Source organism: Pholcus phalangioides, unplaced genomic scaffold, assembly GCF_987345545.1.
Source record: "Pholcus phalangioides strain wild (caught in Gottingen) unplaced genomic scaffold, Ppha-v1.0 ptg000010l_1, whole genome shotgun sequence".
NCBI classification, from domain to species: Eukaryota; Metazoa; Arthropoda; class Arachnida; order Araneae; family Pholcidae; genus Pholcus; species Pholcus phalangioides.
This window is the reverse complement of record NW_028301603.1, coordinates 31,610,872-31,633,541: the sequence shown is the minus strand read 5'-3', so window position 1 is coordinate 31,633,541 and position 22,670 is coordinate 31,610,872. Positions and strand designations below refer to the sequence as shown.

Genomic DNA, 22,670 nt, shown 5'->3' with positions numbered 1-22,670 from the left:
TTCTCAAGAGAATAATCTTTCGGAGAATATTCTCTGGAAGGACTACTATTATATAAATAACTTGAGAATAAGTTCTTGATGAGAATATTCTCCTGTTATTTATAATATAGCTACATATAATATCCTTGTGAATATTTTCTGGAAGGACCATTTTTTATAAATTACTGGGAATAATATACTATTTTTTATAAATTACTATTCTTATCGAAAATAATAAGAATTATTCTGAAGGTATTAATAATAGTCCTTCCAGAGAATACTCTCTAATATTCTCCTCTATGAGAATATACTTCAGTTACCAAAGTACTTCCAGAGAGTATTATGAATTATATATGTAATAACATGCACTATAATCATGTAATCATGATTGTATAAACATATATTAATAAATAATCTTGATAAATAACTTGAGAATAATTGTTTTGATAACATTCTCTAGTAATTTAGAGAATGTTATCAAAACATTCAATGGGGAATTTTTTCCCCATCTCTCTTCCTGTCAAGAGGATGGGAATATTGAAGTTTGTAGACCACAATATTAAAGTTTGAAAGCAAGAAAATTAAACCAACAGGGCCATAGGCGTATGCAGAATTTTCTCAAGGGGGTTTCAGTTTTGTTCTTCTCAAGGGAGGGTTTTTTAAAAATTTTTCTGGTGAAATAACATTATAATCTCAGCTTGAAGAGACCGGGGGGGGGGGGGGGGGAGTTTGGACACCCCCCCCCATTCCCGCATACGCCAACGAACAGGGCTGAATTACGCAACTTTTAAAGAAATGTGATTGATACAGAATTTAAGTGTATGCACATTGAAGAAAACAGTTCTGTATCTTCTTTGAATGAAGGTGATTGTATAAGAATTGCTTCCTTTATCAATCACCTTTGGCTTAATTTTTTGTTCTGAACCTATTTCTGAAATTTGTCTTATTTTCAAAATAAGGATATTTTTAGGTTAATTATTTTAAGGTTTTAATCAAGGTTTCTAAAATCTCCATAACCAAACTTTTAAAACTTCTCATCATGACAGAGAATATTCTGGAACTAAAACTTGCCATTGGGGGTGGTGATTAGGTCAAAAATTGCTTCTTTTTAATGTTTCAGGCAATGCAAACTGATTTATATTTCATAATATAAACAAAATTAATAAAAAAAAGTTTCATTATTCACAAGAAAAGTGAATATCCGTAATTATTCTCCAATTTTTACATCCAGGAGAATATTCCCATTCTCAGAGAATATTCTAACCTCGCATCTCTACTTCTGATTTATTTTCCATTTCTTTAAAAAAATTTTTAGCTCTTTTAATAATGGCTTCTGATTTAAATTTAAAGCAAATGAGATTCTATCTTTCTCATATTAATACACTCTCTCAGATACTTGTCTTCCAATTCCTTATTCATAGAAGCAAGGATTTCATATAAATCCTTGCAAAGCATGTTCCTGGTAGAATGATTTTATTTTCCCTCCCTGATGGTCCACCACTCTGATCTGTCACCATTTAACTGCCACGTATTTTCACACCTGAATATTGGAGCCATGCCAGATTTGTGTTGGTGAAACGAGTGTGTTTGTGTAAGTGTGCTCAGCATTTATTGTGTTTTGTGTTCAGTAGGTGGTGGCATCTATCTAGAGCCGCAACTAGATACTTTCTCAAACGGGGCGAGCACACATTTTGTCACCCCATGTAATGTATAAGAAGAAGTTATAGGCCTAAAGGGTGAATTCGGCATCTTCTCTAGTTCAGAGCTCGGGGTAGGGGGCACTAGACCCTCCTGCTCTCCCCTCCCCACCCTAGTTGTGGCCCTGCATCTGTCCTCCAAATTGGTAATGTATGGATTTGAAATTTAATGTATACATATTTGTGTTGTAGGTTTGTGTGATTGTCATGTGAGCTTTTTTCAAAGAAATAGCCCACTCAAAATAAGGAAACCTTGAGGAAATTGTATTTTTAGCCGATTACCACTGCTCAATTGCGGGTTCCAAACCCGGATTTTCACCAAAGGCAAAATCTGGGGGTATGGGCGAGTCCCACCCCCCGAGCCCTACCCCCTCCCCCAAGAAAATGAAAAATTTTAAATATATTTTTGTAGAAAATTAAAATATTGGAAAAAATACTTATACTATGTTAATTTAAATTTTTTTTGAGCATTAGTGACCCACAATTTCTGTGGAAGAAATCCTTCTGCCCCTCCCCCGCTAAAAGCCAATTCTGCATATACACACCAGTAAATAAGAGTGATTTTTGCGATGAGATGCGGTGACTACTACATAGCAACTAGATGACAAAACTGTGGACATTCAAGGTAGAGTTTTTAGATTTGCTTGTTTTTTTTTTTCTTTTCTGAATGATCTCGGAAAATGTTTTACACTTTGAACAAGCATTCTAAATCCTTTATGATTCTTCAAAAATGCACATTCGCAATCTTGTATGAACAGACAAATTTACGGCGTATAGGCAGCTGTCTTTGAATGTACCGAAATTTCTGACATGTAACTAGAGGGGAGAAAATCCACAGGGGAATAGAAACTTTGAAACACGACCCCTCATTAAAGAAAACAACGCTAAATATCTTCACCAACCCCCATGTATATCAATAAAATACACTACAGTATACAAAGTAGTAAAACCACTTTTTCAAGGCCACGCAATCATAATGGACTGTGAAAAAAAAGGGGGAAGTTGGGGGCGCAGTAGCCCAGGTTGATAAGATGCTCTCCTAAAATACCAAAGGATGTTTAGATGTGTCGCGAGTTCGATACCCGGTTCGTCCTTGTCAGAAATCTTTCCTGACAGGGGTACAACAAAAATGGGGACAAGATCGCAGGAAAAAATTGCTACCACAAGGAGTCCCCATCGAGAGGTTAGCACACCAACCCCTTGACGAGTATAAAAAACAAGCCTGCCTTGTTAAAAGACGCAATGAAATCAGAAAATTTTGCGCCATCCTTAGACTCTAATTTAGCAGTCACATGTAGGGTATTTTCGCCGTGAATATCGATTTAATAGAAGCCGTGGCAATCTGGTGCCTGGGATTTGTCCAGCCCTGAACCAATGAAACATACGGCTTAACTTTGGTTTCATAGGAAGTTTTTCTCAAAGAAGTTTGCTCTCTGGCAAAATTGTCAGGCGATAAGTTCCTACATTTAAAACAAAGCATGGTGATGATATCAGAGCACTTAATTCGCTTTGAAACAATGCACACAAAACCCTGAAAGTGGGTGAAGTTCATTAACGGATTGTGTCATATGGACTCTAGAGTTTTGATGTCAATCGATAGCCTAATGTAAATTCTGCAGTATAGAATACTTCTGGTAATTATAGTTGTTTACATACTTTTGTTGAATTTGGAACTAAGAGCAGAATTTTTTGTGAATGAGAAATGTTTTACAATATGCTTTGGGAATGATGCGTAAAAAAACAGTAATTGATAGCAATGAATTTTCCAGACTTTTTTTTCCTGGTCTCCTTGAACGGGTATACTCACAAGACATGACACAGTTAAAGTAACAAAACATGTTCAAGGATATCAAATGGGCCAAATGGATATCAAATGTTCATGGCCTCCACATCTTAGAGTGAGGTCCCTAGGCTGGAGCCTCTAGCTGGTCTCCAGACTGGACTTTTCATGGACCCCTTTGTAATTAATTTATAGCATGAAAAAAATGGTGATGATGAAAAAAAACCAAAATAAAAATCATCCCGGGCCTTGCCAACTCTATCCTTGTGGGGGCCATGAGAAATATATAATTTTCAATTATATATTTCTCACAAAAAAGTAGCCAGGAGAAGGATATCCAATGAAAAAATACACTTGCTTATTTTTTCCCCAATAAATCTAATCTGCAAATCAATCTACAATTCTGATTGATTTAAAAGGAAGTTCAGGTGATGGCTATTTCCTTTTTTTTTACCTTTTCAACACAAAATTTGATAGGTGGCAACTGGTATTGTAGGATATGAACCAATGTTTTCCAAATGTAAGGAAAAAAAAGCTGAGGAAATATTTTTCATTTGACTATAAAAATATGTCCTAAACAAATATGTTATTGAAAAAAGAATATATTGTTCTTTTAGGATAGAAAGTTATTTTAAAATTTGGAAAATGGGCTAGGGACAGCCAGGAAGGACATTTTCTTAAGAAATGAAAATTTGCTCAAGCAAATTGAAAAAAAAAAGCAAAAAGAATAAATAAATAAATAAAAATAAAATGCTGGAGATATATTTAGGCCAATTTTGTCAGAGTGACCCATACACTTACTTGAAGGGTTATGTTTCCTCTTGTACTTGCCACATGACTTGACATTTTTTAGCATGTTTGGAAATTCACTTGGATGATCACAGAAAATAATAGTGCGCTGGACACGTTCTAAAACACTGAGCAAGGGTTTGTCTATCCCATGGTTCCCATTTTTTTTCATTGCCTCCTTCTTCAAAAATCTTTTGTTCTCACAGGCCGCCAACTTAAAAGCCAACCCATAGGATCCTATACTAAACCTGACTTCCACTGTCCCGGAAGAAACCAACCTTTCATGTATATTCTCCTAAAGATTATTCTCAAGAATTTTACATTTCTAAATTATAAGATTCAAAAACCCTTCTTAAAGGTTCTTTTAGTGTTTATGGAAATGTTTCCAAAAGACTGTTGTTTAAATGTTCCTGAAAGTGAAGAATTTGAAATAGTCACAAGAGTTAGTTTCATTGCTGCAGTTCCCCATTATTACGGCATCAATGAATTTACAATCAGGTATTATCAAGAAGAAAGAACTTGAAATTCTATCAACCGTTGCTGAAGCTTCGCCTGCTATTATGTAGCCCTTGATCCATACAGCTCTCACATAGAAGGTGCTGTGTTTAGATGACTAAAAAACAACTTTATGGTATGGTTTTTTTCCCCACAGATTTTCCATATTTGCATTGATCTCCCTCCATCCCTGAACGTATCCCCTGAAAATATTAAATAATGACTGCAATGCATAATATTTTGCACATAAGCTGAAAGCATGGTGGGGCTGAGAGCAAAACAACATGGGGGAAAAAAGAGCAAAGTTGTGATGTCAAACTCCTGTGATGATAAACTTCTATGTATTTTCATATGGTAATGTTATATGGGACTGTTCAAGTATTAAGTGGGAGGGGCTGCTTTTGCTTAATTTTGTTGACAAGGCAAGGGGGATTTGAAATGATGATTAGTCAAGCAATTGGATAGGGAAATATGAAAATGGGAAATAATTTTATTCAAATCTGAATTTTAAAGAAATTGAATTTAATGGGAACAAAAATCCTAGTTAGCCCTCTAGATCAGTGGTTCTCAACCATTGTGTCCTTGGGGCTCTGTATGCACTTCCCAAAGGCTCCACAGTCGTTTGAGGAAAATAAAATAAATTAATAAATTTGATAAATAAAAAATATACCTAAAGGATTCCACCATGTAAATTATACTCTAAAACGGGCTCCTCAAGCCAAACAGAGCTCTGCCATAGAAATTATATGCAAAAAAATAGCTCTGTGAGTCAGAAAATATTGAGAACCACTGCTCTAGATAGATTGATAGAAAAAAAGACATATTGATTGAATAAAAAAAAAGTTTCTTCCTATTGACTCTTTTTGTTGATAAGTAAATTGATTTTGGAGGAAAAAAAATTGTTAAATGTTGATTATAAAACAGTATTCATTTGTAAATTGCCTTTTTTCATTGCAGCAACCTCAAATCAATGATGGGAATATTTTCACAGTGTTTATGAATAACCAGTACTAACAAAAATCTATATGCTATGGTACATCATTGCCTACCACTTTGCTGACAAATGCTAAGAACTAAAAACCTAAGCGTACACACAATGTATTTAATCAGTTGTGATGTGAGAAAAATTTTGGCATGTGAAATAAAGCCATGCTAATAATTTGCTCATATACTCTTGCATGTGCAGAGATGTTCGTCGTAGCAGTGCAGTGAGCAAGACTCACCCGGTCTGTTCCTCCTGGTGCTTAGAGGACCCACTGCCGGGGACACAGGGTAAATCTCCCACAAGCATTTCAAGTTGCTAACCTTCCTCCAAAGCTGAAAGTTTTGCATTGTTCTGCAATGAGCCCTCAACTGACTAAAAATGTTTTTTAATAAAAATACCCGTAATAGTGTTTTCTATACCGAAGAGTTTGTTTTCTTTTTTGATGTGAACATTTTTTTCAAAATCATCTGACAATACTGGGTGTATTCGCAAAAAGTTGTATAACGAAATAATTTAAATGCTCATATCTCACAAATATTATTAGTATTCAAAATATATCTGTGTTTTTAATGTCTGTGGATAGATCTCGTTAACACAAATCCAATGACACCACTCTGGTTTTAATACTTCTTCCTGCATGAGCACAAGGCTCCTGACCTGCTTTCATAACCAAATTGTTTTACACTATATCTTGCGAGGTTTGCAAAGCAAATATAAGCCAATGGTGTCATTTGATGGACATTTTTGAGACAAATCTGATGATACCACTCTGGTTTTAATATCTCTTCCGGTCTTGGCACTAGATCCATGGCCTGTATTCATAACGAAACAGTTTTACGGTATATCTTGAGAGATTCAGAATGCAAATAAGAGACAACAGTATCATCTGTTAGCTATTTGGAAAACAAATCTGATGATTGTAGTCTAATTATGTCCGTACCTACCGCATGCAGCTGTGGTGGTCGAGTAGTCATGGCGACGGACTCAAATCACGAGGACCTGGGTTGGAACCCCATCAACGCCACAGTGGCAGTCGACTGAAGTTGGTTTTCTGTAGTTCCCAACTTCGAGGTGCTAATGAAAGCAATCTTCCCTTTGAAAGGTCTCACAATTGAGAGCAACAGTGCAAATATTTGATCATTATATTTACCCCTGCTATACATATCACAGTGGAGGAATGATTTAACCATAACTTTAGATAGGTTTTTTGAAGGAAGCTAGCTCAATCACACACGACTTCCATCCTCAATCACTTTTCACCAAAATGATTTTCTGAATCCAGATATATCAATTGCAGAAAGGAAGTCAATAGTTTACAACCTAAAATTGAACAAGTCATCCAGAAGTGAGATGGCATACCCAACGAATTCATAATAAACTCCCTGGAAATTATTTTAGAAAAATCCTCTGCCTTTTAAATAATATTTTGTCTACTAGTCCAATAGCACAGAGCGAGGCGATTGTGGCTCTTATTTTTAAAAAGGGTGACACAAACCTTCAGATTAACTATAGACTAGTGTCTCTATTAGCACACACACCAGAAAGAAAAAAGGTAAACTCTACTACTACTATTCTTACATGTTTTGTTGATCTATTTCAGGCATTTCACTCCTTGGATCGTTCATTATTGTGGAGTAAACTCTATTCACCCTGGCGTGAGATCCAAGTTGTTGACTATCTTTTGTGGTATTTTTGACAATGCCAAAGCTAAAATAACAAGAGATTAAAAGGCCTTATGGGCGGTGAGCTGGCTCACGCTGAACAATTCAAGTGGCAAAATGAAGATCTAGAAATCGTGAATGAATACAACTATTTAGGTGTTATTTTTTCCTACTCAGGTGTTTTTCAAAGAATACTAATTGCGTTGTGGCTGAAGTCAAAGTTGCTGCAGGTGGAGTTATTCAGATTTTCAGTGGGGCGTGTAACCCATCTGTTCCTGCTGCATTAAAACTGTTGGACTCTCTGTCAAAGTCTGTTATGAGTTATGCTGCACCAATTTGGTCACGAGACCATTGGTTTCATATTGAAAAAGCTCAAGAGCACTTTTTCTCTGCAAATTATTTGCAATGTCCAGATATTGTTCTGGTTATATACACAAACTTGAATCCATCCAGACGTCCAATATTCGTGACTTTTTTAAAAAATACACTTTTTTTCTGGTACGAAATTCGAATGCTAACAGACTCCCTAAAATTTGTCACAATGCCCTCCAATGATCAGTAGCTGTAATTGGGTATTTAGTATTTTGCACATGCTTCGTAAAACTGGGCTCCCATTTATTTAAGAACTGCAAGTGGTACTGAGAGAGAGACTGCGCTCAGAAAACATTTTTCTAAGGTTATTTCAAGATACATAAACCTAACAATTAAAAACTATCTTTTATCAATTTATAGGTCACCGGATATGCTCACTACCACAAGATTTTTTTCAGTCTCGCATCTGAAAATTATCTGCTTTTTAACATGAATTTGTCATGGAAATGCCTAATTTTTCAAATTAGAACAGACTACTGGTTTTTTGCATTTGCCTAGTGGATATGTCATAATAAATCCTACCAGAATTGCCCTGATTGCAGCAGTAACTTCAGTAATTTTTTCGAAGTATTTTATTCGAATGTCCACCATTTGATTTACAAAGAAGCGTACTTCTAAAATCTTGTAGGCCTATTTTTCACAGTCCCACCCGATAAAATTCCATTTCAAAATATCGAACTTATCCGAAGATCAAATTGGGAAACTGATTTTTTTAACGATGTTGTAAAGTCTTTGAATTTTTCATATTGATGTTCGATTTAAAAAAAAAATTATTGTGTGTAAGTGCTATGGTTATGTGCATACTGATGAATTGTGGTTTTTTAATTGTACGCCATCGTTGCATGGGTCTGGCCCATATGCAAATAAAGATTTATTATTGCACTTCACTCACATGATTTAAAAAGTATAGTAACGCACTCAGATTGTTAGGTACTCACTCTCACATTTCCGACACAACTTAATCGGTAGTAAATTGCCCATATCAATAGGCTGTAGTTGTGCTTGGTTTGAAAGAAAAAAGAAAGTATCTACCATGCGGCTCATGGCAGAAAGAACATATTCATGCCAAAACTTGCGACCATGTTTATGACACAGCCTACCTCAAATTTTTCTTTTCTCAAAATATCTTCCAAGTATTTTTCTGTGATTTAGGTCACTATTTTTAGTGTATTCTGCTTTTTGGCAACGTTTGGTTTAATAGGAGTAATTATATGCAACAAGGCAAGATAAAATTTACAAATAACTCAGTTTTTAGATAATATTAATACCGACTGATATTACTTAATTTTGCTTCTCTGAGTGTGCATTTTTTTTTTAATTTTTTGCTCATAGGTCATAGTTATGAAGCTGTCAAAAGTGAGCACAGCTCCTGATGACCCAAAATTGTCTGAGACCAAGGACCGTTCTTCCATGTCAAGCAAAAAGAGCAACGCTGGCAGTTTGAAAATCACCATAGAACGATCCACCTTGCAACGCGAAAAGCTGAACTCTGTTATCGGGGGGCTGTTGGACGAGATATCGAACTGCTCGCAGGACGTCGATTCACATAAGATGAGCAATAAAGGTTTTGACAGTGCCACAACTTCCATGTTAGACGAAGATATATCTCTAGACAATGAAGCAACAACCAGCGCAGCCAGGACTGTAGGGTTCTCACCATCTGATAATCCGTTGTTCCTGCAATTGCATTCTCCACCTCATCTCATCGTTGATACTACAGATAGTGACAGTGACATAGACATTTTAGGTTTGCACAGTGCTCAGGCAGCAGCACATAGGGGCGGTGGAGTTCCAGTTGTACAAGCACATGACAACAACTATTTGGATGTGTGGGATCCTCCAGAAAATGTTGAAATGGCATGTGATGGACCTGCAGGTATTCCAATTAATATTTTCTTGTATTGTTTCATGCACATTATATTCGTTACATTAAAAAATATATATTTGCAGTGACATCACTCTCTGCACCCACATTGTTGGAGAACACGGGTCTGTAACGCGTGAAACGTACATGGGGTTTGTGACTAGGTTGAACTTCTATGCACCCTTGTCTAATATTATATATATTAAGATTTTTTGGAAAATAACAATACAATAATGTATAGATAGCAGGGTTGTTTGGTTTAAACTATGTTGGGGAGTCGCAGGGACGCCGGAAGTCAAAAATAATTGGTGTTGCGTTGCTCAAAGTTTATGGGACATTACTCAGTACGGGGGGGGGGGGGGGGAGTGTTTGGTAATAACACATATTTTCCCCTGACCATATGTCCTTTTTTGAACTAGAATGTCCCGTTTTTTTATCCTCAATCTGTATTTGATTTCAGCGATGACGGGTAATTTAACCTACTTTTGTGGAAAAAGATTTTTGCCGCCTCAGTAAAATATGGTAAATCTATGGATGTCTGCCTCAAGATGATCAAAAATTTAGAGTATTTTTTTAATAAATTATATAAAATATCGACAGAAGTTGCATATAGCAGTTATATGCATTTTCTTACTATTTCGGTTTGTTTTAAATTGTTTTTAAAGGTTAGTGATTCAAATTTTTTCTGGGAGAGATACCTTAGTCAATCCCACAAAGTTTGGTTCTGGGCACGTCCCTGAGCCTGCGTACAGTATATGTAGGTTTATTAATGTTATACATACGCTGAAATAGAATGAGTGTATACATATACATGAGCAGGGCTTGACAAATCCAAAAAAAAAATTTACGTGCCAACAAAATATAGGCGCCAAGATTTTTTCCCCACAAAATCCGTCCAAAAATGTGTATTCTGACTTGTTCAGGACCCCTTTCATGCTGGCAGACAAGTAGACGTAATTTCCGATAATTCTGTACTGTCCTCAGACTTCAATATAGTTATCAGTTATCATACATAAAAATATTAGGCGTCAAAGGCAATTTCTTAGTCGCCATGGTGATCTAGTGCCTGGGATTTGTCAAGCCCTGTATTTTTCCATCAGATTATTTTGAACAGAAATTTTTTGACAAAGAATTTTGGAATCTAATTTTATAAATTACTATTATATGCATCTTTCATTTTATCTGAAATAAAAACAAGAGTGTTTTTTTTTCCTCTCCAAAAACCTCAACGACGTCTTTTCCGTCGCTTAGAAATCAAATTTAAGTTGACTGAATTTAGTACTGATAAAAAGATACAAAAATGCATAATAATAAAATAAGAAATAATAAAAAAATAATAGGTAATAATAGTAAATAACAGAATTGATAACATTTTGAGAAATAACATGAGGAAACATAACGGCGGGCCACGATGAAAAGCTTCGAGGACCAAATCTGGCCATGCATTGAAGATCCGAGGCTTACAGGGGGTCTTGGCTATACGTGATATGGAAGGCTTGAGCCAGGGGTCTTCAATGCATGACCAGATTTGGCCCTCAAGGCTCTCCTTCAACAGTACAAGGGGGCGCCAAAATGCGCACTTGCCCCGGATGACCAAACATCTAGTTGCGGCCCTGCGGCAGAACCGACTTTCAAAGGGGGCATAAGGAATTTTTTTCAGAGAAATTTTGATTTACCAACACTCAAAAAACATTTAAATTAACTTAAGGGGGTTTAAATAGCATATTTGAATATCTGGCCAGCGTGGAGGATTACGGCCAAAAACCCTCTAAAAAAAGAAATATGAACTCTGTCAAATAGCATATAAAAAGTGTTTCTTTCGATATTTTAATTACGATGATATATTTCAATTTTTCCAAATTTTTTTATCAGCTTGGGGGAAGCCCCTTCACCAACCCAATTAATTCGTATGCATTCCCAGGGCAATGTAATGTACAATCTGGTTACCTCTGGTATTGCACAATTTTGATTATACATAGTTAAAAAGAAAATATGGTCAGTTTGCAGACGATAGCTAACACGAAGTTAGTCATGAAAAAAAGGAAATTTCTGATAAAACTTGTTTATATAAAAGTGAACTTACATGAGGTGCGACCCGCTTCTTGATAAATGCTGATATGAAATTTCTTTAAGGAAAAAAATTGTAAATTTTTCTTTTAGCTCTGTGCTTTCATGTTACAAATAATGCATTCTACTGGGCAGGGAAAGTCCAAACAAAATAAAGGAACATGTTTTCAACAACAACAGCAGCAGTGTAGATTTTTTTTATTATACAGTCACCAAGAAATAGGCAGGGAGCAACAGTCACCAATCCCATACTGATCAGCGGCACTCTTTTTATTTTGTAAAAAAGGCATTGCAATACAATTACTGAGTTCAGACGCCGACCTAGGGGCGGGTGTGTCACCTACTGTGCAAGAAAGAATTGGGTTTGAGTGCATGTTTTATGTGCATGGATAGCCATCGGCAAAAGACAATCACGGACAGCAGCTGCAAGACTGTGGTGAGAGGGGGAACTGGGAGGTCTGGTTTCGCACCCAACATATTAGAAAAAGGCGAAGAAAAAAAATCTGTTGTTCTGTCACTTCAAACCTCCTCTGAAAGAATTTCTGGCAATGGCTCTGATAAGCTCCTTCGAACTGTTCAGAAAATTTGTTCATTCGTTTAAGAAATTAAAATGTAAGGCTTCAAAGGGATAGTAATTTTTTAAACCTATAAAATTTTATGATTAAAGTAAAATAGGCAAGAAAAAATTTTAAAATGGGCATCAAGAAAAAATCATTTATAAATAAAGGAAAAAAATTAAAACCTAAAATTAAGGATTTAGAAACTGACAAGAAAAAAAAAAATATCACACTTATGCCACATACTATCAGGTGCCGTAGCCAGAAATTCCTTTCGTGAGGGGACGACCAAAGCGACAGAATAGAATTAACTTTCATCCCGTACACAGGGCCGCAACTAGATGCTTGGTCAGCCGAGGCAACCAAGCATTTTGGCGCCCCCTCATGATGTTGAAGGAGAGATTAAAGAGTGAAATTTGTGACCCCTCTAGTACAGTGCCCAGGGCATCAGACCCGCCTGCAGTTGCGGCCCTGCCCGTACATATCGGTAATTTTCTTATATGGCAGGGAAAGGTGGATCCCAAGTCCCCACTAGGTTTTCTCTCCTGTGATCCATTTTTCCCGCGATACCGCACCTAGAATTCAACCGGGAATATTCCCTGGAATCTGAACTCATTTCCCGGGATCCCAGAAGTAGAATAAGGTTGAAGGACATCACATTTCTGTACTGAATTTGACATGCCTAAGAAATTTTTATCACTATAGAAGCATGCATTTTATAAACTGTAATCATTGGCGTACGCAAGGGGGGGGGGTTCTAACCCCCCTTGAGCCAAGATTATAGTGTTATTTTGCAGGGAAAAAAGTAACCCCCCCCCCCCCCCCCGGAGGAAAACATCTGAAACCCCCTTGAGACAATTCTGCGTACGCTTGCGACTGTAATCGATAAATTTTGAATACAATTAATAGTATTAATAGATAAATTATTAAATTAATGTAATAATACACGCCGTATATTCAACCCTTTAAGCGGAACTAACAAAATATCTCGTCAATCTCTCGCCTCTAATTTTAGCGTTTACAAGACCAGACATTTTGTGAAGTTGATCTCTCAAAAACTTTTCAATTTTACTTAGCCTATTATTTGTGTTATTATTTTTTTTGTTAGGTTCTCGTCTAATTTTTAAATACCCAAAAGTGTTTTTTTTTAATTCCAAAAATAACTTGCAAAAAAAATCTATTAATGTCTGCTAAAGAGTGGGGGGATTAAACACCCCCACACTCGAATTGACCTTTGGAAGGGGCAGAAAAGGAGCGCAAGGAATTTCTTCCGGAAAAATTCCGAGTTACTAACTTTCAAAAAGCATTTGAATTAAACAAAAAAATAATTAAAAATTGTCTGTCGCCAGGCTGGAGTCTCTCAATTCGACGCTCGTGGAGGCCATGGTTTCGTTATTCCAACAGTGCAAATTTGTGATTATTTCATAATTCATTAATTTAATAATTTATCTATCTATGAGACAAAAAGAATTGCACAGGAATGGCATAAAAGGTCCATGCTATATGCAGCTGGGTTACAATCAAGGACGAGTTGAAAAATTTACCACACCATAGCTTTTAGTCTAACTTTTTGGTAAGTATTTATATGGTCCCCACATTCTGAAGCAGGGGCCCTCTTAAACTGGAATCTGGCGGGCCCCCATCGTGAATTTATAGCATGGAAACAAAAACAATGTTAGTTATCTTGGGCCCCAGGGCTGGATCACTGTCAGCCCTACGCTTGTGGGGGGGGGGGGGCAGGATTATTGGTGTTGCAGTAAACTGTAGAAACAAGTTTTTTCTTCATGTGGAAAATATACTGTATATCATTTCAAAAAAAAGAACAACAACCAGGGACCATTAACAACGGGCATCCCTCATTGTATGCTTATCAGCAGCTCTTTTCACTGAGTAAAAAAGACCGACGGATTCAATTATTGTTAATTGCATGTGCTCAAGGTAAACAGCCTGCAAAACCATCTGGAGAGTCTGGTGCCGGCGCGGGCTTCACACTGGACACCGCAGATTTTCTTTTCCTACAATTTCAACAACAGGACACAAATCCCTGGGGAGAAGGATGAATAGAAGAAATATCGGGAAGTAGATGACAATGGCATTCGGTTACAGATGCCTTTTTAGCCGAATACTGTTTTGCCATCCCCAGGGCTAACCAGCTAGTGCTAGACATTTTTGGATATGCAAGGTTTTCGTCAATTGATAGGTTCCCCGGGTAGGAGGGGGAGATTGGTAGATGTTGGTAGTGCGTAAAAGAGGCAAAAAAAAAATCACTGAAATTAATAGCAATTTAAAGTTTCTTTTTTTCTCACGCAAATATAGAAAAGCGCTTTCAGTGTACTATATGAGCTATTTTTAAATGATGTGGTAGAGCGCGGAAATTTAGGCACTAAAAATTGTAATAGGCAGGCAAAAAGGCACTAAAAAAGGTATTTATACGTTTTGGAAGGAAGAAAAATAATTAAAAACAAAGATATTAAGGGTCCAAAAACTAGCTGAAAAATTGGTTGCACTTAATCCGTCCATTGTTTTAATTATAGTTTGTAATAACTGCATTATTGTTAAATTGATTTCAATCCCAAAACAAAATGTTAGTAGATCATCAGGATTAGGGTAATTCCCGGACCCCCATTACCAGACGCTGATCCGGTAGAGAAAATAATCTGTGGGGCTCCTTCAAGTTGCGAATAGTTATAATTTATTTGCTGTATTATTTGGAATAACCATTAGCACCGTTTTTCAACTATAAATAATGATATCTCATTTTTTTAAAATAAAAATAGAACTTTTTTAAATATTACCACATATGAAGGTAAATACAGGCATAGGCGTACACAGTATTTTCTCGGGGGGGGGGGGGATCAGATTTTTTTTCCTTCTGGGGGGGGGGTTAGTTTTTTCCTGCTACACTATAATCTTGGCTCGCGGGGGGGGGGGGGGTTGAGAACCCCAAAACCCCCCTTTGTGTACGGCAATGAATACACGGCCCCTTCAAGTGCAGGGCCCTGTGTGGACGTATCTGCCAAACGCCCCTGAGGGCCACTCTGGTCAATTTAATCGAATATTAAATGCTGTATGTATGTTTAATAAATAGCCATGGTTGTTTGCAGTGCATTTATGGTACAAAAAATAAAATCAAAACACCATGGGCCCTGCCTGCTTCTACTCCGCCTTGTGTGAGCCATGACGTCAATTCATGACCTCTTAGAACAGCCATCAGCCAGCTATGCATATACAACGCAGTCCAATGCCTGGCCGAGACATTATGTAAAGCGTGCGGGAGAGAAACAAAAACTTTTAGTTTTCCTCTGCTTTTCTAGCACGGGTTGCATTCATCTGAAACAAAATCATTCACATCTAACACCATCTGGCCAAAGCAAAGTTAATGCAGGGCAACACCAGTCTGTCAGATCACTTATTTGCGTGAAATAGGCTGGAAGTGGGGGGGGGGGACTTTCTAATAATAATTAATACTGAAAGTTGGAAAATTTTAAAAATTACGATTTTTTTGAAGTTTTTAATGCCCAAAATACCCAAGTTTTACAGATTATAGCCTCTGAAATTCACTAATAAACTTGAAACAATGTTGAAATAGGCATTTATGGCATGAAAATTTCAAAAAGGCATTTTTATCAAAAAAGTTTGAAAATAGGCAAAAATTTGCATTTTGCCTGAACTTCCGTGTTCTAATGATTGGTATTCCTGAGCAATACCATAAAAATGATTGGTATTACTTTAGCAACACCATCAAATATGTTCTGGCGTCCCTGGGGAGTCGTTATGGTAAAGGATATAATTTTAGAGAGATTTATTGTTGTAGCGAGGTTTCTCACTCTTTTTGATACATAATGGAAGTCTAAGTAATTTTCTTACGTGTATTGAAATTGTTTTTTTTTAAAATAGAGAATTGTAATGGAAGCAGTAGCCACGAGGCATATCAGAAAGATGCAGTGGTCAGTCAGTCCAAAGAACAAGAAAATTGGTCATCAGTAGCAGCTGATGTGCAGCTTGAGTGTCTGTTGACTGACGAGGACGACGACAGCAGTGTTGAAGTCGTAGGCGTCGAACCTCCGAGGTGATGTAAAACAGCTACCTGATTTTAATTACAGTTATCCCTTGGCATTCGCTGGGGTTATGTTCATGTGGTAACCTGTACCTCAAATACAGGAAATCTGAGAATAACAAAAACCATACACTTGTGTTTTTTAGATATCCTGCTTATATCTGTAATATTATTCGAATGAATACTATAATGTTTGTTATCCATTTTATCTTCATTTCAGTCAATTTGTTAGTGCCCGAGTGGGGTGGTAGTAAGATACTCATCTACCACTGTGAAGGTTGCTGTCACGGTGGCAAGTTGAAACCCAAGGGAGAATATAGATAAGATATTTCCTAATGAACTTTTGAGGCGAGCACTGATAAATGGTGCCTTCATTCCCTACCAAACTCATTAATGGCAATAAATTGCAATATAGTGATATGACCAGAGTTGGTGTTTGGTGAAATAGTCAATTTGTTAGATTATAGTAAGTTCTCTGATATGATCAATTCCCCTTGATTCCCCTTCTTCCTTCTTCCCCTTGACAATAGGACAATGGCTAAAACTGGCTGAAGTCGACAGAACATGTGCCATGTTTGGTTTGAAAGAAAGAAAAGATATGGCAACAAGGCTTTCTCTTAAAATTTTTCAAACATGGGTCTATGTCAGGGAAACAATCCATTGCTATTTTAAACTTACGAAGCTCTTGCCCTACATTGCTCATAATAAACTTGCCTTCCACTTCTTAATCTTGATCATCATTCAGTATCACTTTGGTTTCAGGCAGGGTTGAACAGTTGCTTCCAAAGTGGAAAAAACCATGCAAAAAACTGGCTGAAAGAAATAGGTTTCTTCTGAGTGGAAGAAACTAGTTTTCCTTCAATAATTTATCATATAAGTTAGAATTTATGCTTTAGATATAGCAAACATATATTTTTTATAACATTAAGTAAATTTAATTTCACTAATTTTATCATATGCAAATTAATAATTGCATCAGTCTTTTGAAGAGTTGGACAGTTTCTTTTGCCTGGAAAAACTGCCGACCCCGCTCCTTCCAAGCTGAAGAAACCAGTCTTCCTTCTGTATTCATCATTTGCACTACAATGTAAAATATGGCAAATACATTTTAACTCCTCTAATAAATTTGAATTAGGCCTAGGACAATTTAACTACGCACATGTAAAACTAATTTTAAAAATTGTATCGGTCCTTTGACCAAAATCACATATCTAGCTGAAGCTTTCCATCAGACCTAGGGAAATTTTATTGAAAGTATTAAATCCATTCATACAATTTCAATCTAATTGACAAAGTTATTTTAAAATTTTTTACGTAACAAAACAATTAAACATTATTCATTTATTAAATGGCACTGATCTCTTCCATACTACTGGAAAATAAAAATTTCATCTTATTTTAAAAATCATTAGAAAACAGATTATTATTACAAATAATAAATACAAATTATCAGAAAATAATATAAAAATCCTCATTGCAGTACAACATTGAAAAACAAAAGTATTTTTAGCACTTGCATTCTGTAATCAATTTCTCAGCTTAGAATGAATGAATGCAAAAGACGAGAAAATTCTTTTGAGTTCTGCAGAACTTGAAAGGGTGCTTAAAAGCATTTTGACATATCTAAAAAGTTATGTCACTGCCAAGATTAGGAAGCTCCTTCCGAGTTGGAAAAACCATGGAAAAAACAGCAGGAAGAAATAGGTTCTTCCACTGAATGTGGAAGAAACTGAAAGATTTCTAAAAAATTATTTCCTTTCATACTTGTTCAATCATAAGCTTAATTTATTGCAGAGGATTTTATGAACTGTAATGTTAATATAGTATCAATTGTGAACGGTTCTATTAGTTGTATGCTTGAATAAAAAGTCCTTTATTTATTTATGAACTTCAAATTATTTTTGTTGACAAGAAATATAACCATTTTGAAATTAATGTTCACTTTTATCAGTTCAGTGTAACAAGGTGTAACTAAACCTTTTTTTGTTATGACAGCCATTAGGCTGCTTCAAAGTTGAGTGGGTGAATCCAAAAATGTATATCTATATATATAAAATTGATTTTCTGTGTGCGTGTGTTCTCTATACAAATCTACAATTTTAGATTGATCGTTGCAAAATTTTGCATATATACCAAATGGGACCCGACTTGAACTATAGGCTACTTTAAAACTTCATCAGAGCGGGGCAAAAACTGTCAGGCAGCAATGGTATTTTGGGCCTCGACAATCACTTTCCGAACGTTGACTTTGGTTACCGTGATTCCCTAGCAATGCGTTTCAGACGTGTATATGCCTATACAATGGTTTGCCACTTCTTTAACATTGCCATTATATGTATAATAGTTTATGCCTTTATAATGATTTGCCACATTTTTAATACTCCCGGTAATGAAGCTTTTTGAATAGATGTCATAATCATCATCAGCATTGCTTTGAGGGTCAGGCAAAGGGTTATCCCCCCATAGAAATCAGGGTAAAATTGCTGATTTTACTGTGGAAATGCGGAAATTTGGTGGGGTTTTCTGCCACATCAATAATTTAAAAAATTGTACTGAATTTTCGATTTTTGAGGTATGGAGTTCGCTTAGAGGTATACAAAGCCCAAGAGATTAAATATAAAGTAATTAGCCGGACCTATACTTTTGAGTTGGATATTCATGCAATAACATTGATTTCGACTTTTTATTTATATCTTTTTGAGCATGAAAATTATGTCTCCATCTCCATATTCAACTGCATAGATTAGAATGTATTTTAAAATTCATTATGGACCTGTAAAAAGTACATCGAAAACATTCCACAGCTTTAATTAAGCATTTTTGGAAGCTGAAACAGGCAGATGGATAATTTGAAGTTCAAGGGGGAGAAGATTTGAAATACCTAGCGTGCCCCCCTTAGAAAAGGGGGAAAAAAATATTCATTTCTACGTTTCTTTAAATCTAAATTTGTTTCTTTCATGAGTTGCACAGGAAGTCACCATATTGGTTAAGTTAGACACGGTTTGTATGTCCCTCAAAGAAAGAAGGGGGAAAATTACACGATCCAAAAAGCCTTATTGAAGAAAACCCCGGCAGCTCCGGGTATTATAGCATATATATACACTGAAGAGCCAAAAAACACCGGTCACCTGCCTAATATCGTGTAGGGCCCCCCGCGAGCATGCAGAAGTGCCGCAACACGGCGTGGCATGGACTCGACTAATGTCTGAAGTAGTGCTGGAGGTAATTGACACCATGAATCCTGCAGGGCTGTCCATAAATCCGTAGGAGTAAGAGGGGGTGGAAATCTCTTCTGAACAGCACGTTGCAAGGCATCCCAGATATGTTTAATAATGTTCATGTCTGGGGATTTAGGTGACCAGCAGAAGTGTCTAAAGTCAGAAGGGTGTTCCTGGAGCCACTTTGTAGCAATTCTGGACGTGTGGGGTGTCGCATTGTCCTGCTGAAATTGTCCAAGTCCGTCGGAATGCACAATGGACATGAATGGGTGCAGGTGATCAGACAGGATGCTTACGTACCTGTCACCTGTCAGAGTCGTATCTAGACGTATCAGGGGTCCCATATCACGCCAACTGCACACGCCCCATACCATCACAGAGCCTCCACCAGCTTGAACAGTCCCCTGTTGACATGTAGGGTGCATGGATTCATGAAGTTGTTTCCATACCCGTACACATCCATCAGCTCGAAGTAATTGGAACCGAGACTCGTCAGACCAAGCAACGTGTTTCCAGTCCTCAACAGTCGAATGTGTGTGTTGTCGGGCCCAGGGGAGGCGTAAAGCTTTGTGTTGTGCAGTCATCAAGGGTACACGAGTGGGCCTTCGGCTCCGAAAGCCCAAATCAAAGATGTTTCATTGAATGGTTCGCACGCTGACACTTGTTGATGGCCCAGCATGGAAATCTGCAGCAATTTGTGGAAGGGTTGCACGTCTGTCACGTTTAATGATTCTCGTCAGTCCTGCTCTTGCATGATCTTTTTCCGGCCGCAGCGATGTCCTAGATTTAATTTTTTACCGGATTCCCGATATTCACGGTACACTCGTGAAATGGTTGTACGTGAAAATCCAAATTTCATCGCTACCTCGGAGATGCTATGTCCTATCTCTCGAGCGCCGACTATAACACCACGTTCAAACTCACTTAAATCTCGATAACCTGCCATTGTAGCAGCAGTAACCGATCTAACAACTATGCCAGACACTTGTTGTGTTATATAGGCATTGCCAACCGCAGCGCCGTACTCTGATTGGTTCCATATCTCTTTATTTGCATATGCATGCCTGCACCAGTTTTTTTGGCTCTTCAGTTTATATAATAAAACAACTTAGAAGCATTTCAACACAATCACAGTTTTTTGAGAATTTCAGTTATTAAACACATTCTTTTTTACCATAATACTATATTAAATTTTGAATCGTACGACTGAAGTTTTGCACTTGCAGTTAAAAAAGTCACAAGTTACTATATACTTTGCCACATTTCCTGTTCAGAATTTAATCTTTCATCCTAATATTCAGTATCGATAAGACATGAGAACAAAAATGCTAGGGAAGAATAGTCTCTTCATTTCTTTTCTTTTATGACTTACAAATAAGGCACATCAAGTCAACATTTTGTAAAAAGCCCATTCATTTGTGACAGGGTTGTTCGGTTTAAACAAAGTGGTTTTTTCAAAAATCAAATAAAAGTGGCCAAAATATAATTTTTTTTCCTTGAAAAATATCATATCGGTTCATTATTAGCCAAAATTTTTCATTTTTATCACATTTTATATTCATGGGGTACATTTTAATGGTATATCTTTAAATGATATAAGATGGTATAAGTGGTTTTTTTTTTCAAAAAGTCTCATAAAAGTGGCCTGAATATATATATTTTTTTGCATATCAAGTATCTTGGTTATTTAAAGTTATATAAGTTATATACAGAAGCCAAAATTTCTCATTCTTATCATATTTTCTAACCTTTGGCTACATTCTAAATACAAATACAACACCACAACAGTTAAAATGCCCAGCGAGGTGGGTGAGAAAAAGATGCCCGTAACAAATATGGATGTCATATATTTCAAAAATAAAGCAACCCAATTAAAAATGTAATAGAAAAAAATATATACACATGATACAATGCCCATAAAGAATACTTATGGTTGTCTTATTCTAAGTATGGATAGCTTCTCGATTTACCCCAACATGTTTATCATACTTCTTTTTAAACGTGTCAATTGTGTTAATGGACGTTTGCTCTATCTTTAGCAAATTCATGAATAAGGATTGCATCACACATCTAAATGTAGTGGTGTATTGCGGTTATCAAAGGGTTTCTTGTTCCCTTCACAAAGAAGCAGCAACAGTAGTGACACCATCATGCTAGGGGCAGGTGGTCCTATAATCCAATAAAGACACCAGCTGTCCCTAAAGGACAAAGACCAGTGTACTAGTAGCTACATTACCTCACAGACATTTTAATTGTCTTTCCCATAAGAAGTAGCACATCTAAAGGCTGTACAATCGACGTTAGTCCACCTGGTATCAAAGCCAATGATGTTTGCAATTTCTTTGCCTTGGCTTTGACATTATCGGTTCTGTGGGGTTTGAACATATCCCATACCAATAATGCCGGTTTCTCGAACACTGCTACAAAAATTACTACTAATTGCAGGGTCGATATTTTATCAAAATCTGACCCGAGTATAAGTTGAATTTCCCCCCCCCCCTTATTCGAGGAACAAATTTTTCCACAAAAAAACTTGGCTTATACATGAGTATATACAGTACTTCATTTTTGTAATGTTTCCATGAATTATGAAATCGTGCAATGCTAATTAAGTTATCCTTTTGCCCTGACTGACTATCATTTCCATTCTGCAAGCAAATTTTCCACGTGTTGGATGAGTACAGTGTCGTTAATTTTACATTTTTTTAATATTTCTTCCCCCTTTGCCATTTAAAATGTCATTGCTTCGGGAATATTCGTGTGAATTTTGAAATCATTCTGATGATGGTTCTTTTTTAAAGTGTTTGGAAATCAGAACTAGTTATAATCACCCAGTCTATCATAAATCATTGCTAATTAATCTGCATTATTTATGCTTTATTAAATACATTATATTCACCTAATTTTTATAGTAGTTTTTGCAAAATAGCTTCCTAATTAAGCATACTGAAAGTAACTGGAGAAAAAAACCTTTATATTATATGGTTAATAATAACATTAACCATACAAACACAAAGTAATTCATAGAGTTAAGCAAAAAATAACTAAATTGCAAAAGATGGTTTTTATTAAAATGTAAGAAATATTTGTAGATTAGCAAAAATAACTGGTGCTTTCCGGGTTTTCTTCAGTTACTGGGAAAATGACAA

At 36.4% G+C, this 22,670-nt stretch overlaps 1 protein-coding gene across 1 annotated transcript in view; it reads left to right on the top strand.

The window, feature by feature from the left end:
- LOC149081276 (uncharacterized) overlaps window positions 1-22,670 on the top strand; it is a 66,579-nt gene that overhangs the window by 1,944 nt on the left and 41,965 nt on the right. Inside the window, exons 2-3 of the mRNA XM_089238111.1 lie at window positions 9,091-9,634; window positions 16,144-16,315. Of these exons, the coding sequence (XP_089094237.1) occupies window positions 9,100-9,634; window positions 16,144-16,315 (707 nt within the window). The 5' untranslated portion in view covers window positions 9,091-9,099. The remainder of the gene's footprint in view (window positions 1-9,090; window positions 9,635-16,143; window positions 16,316-22,670) is intronic.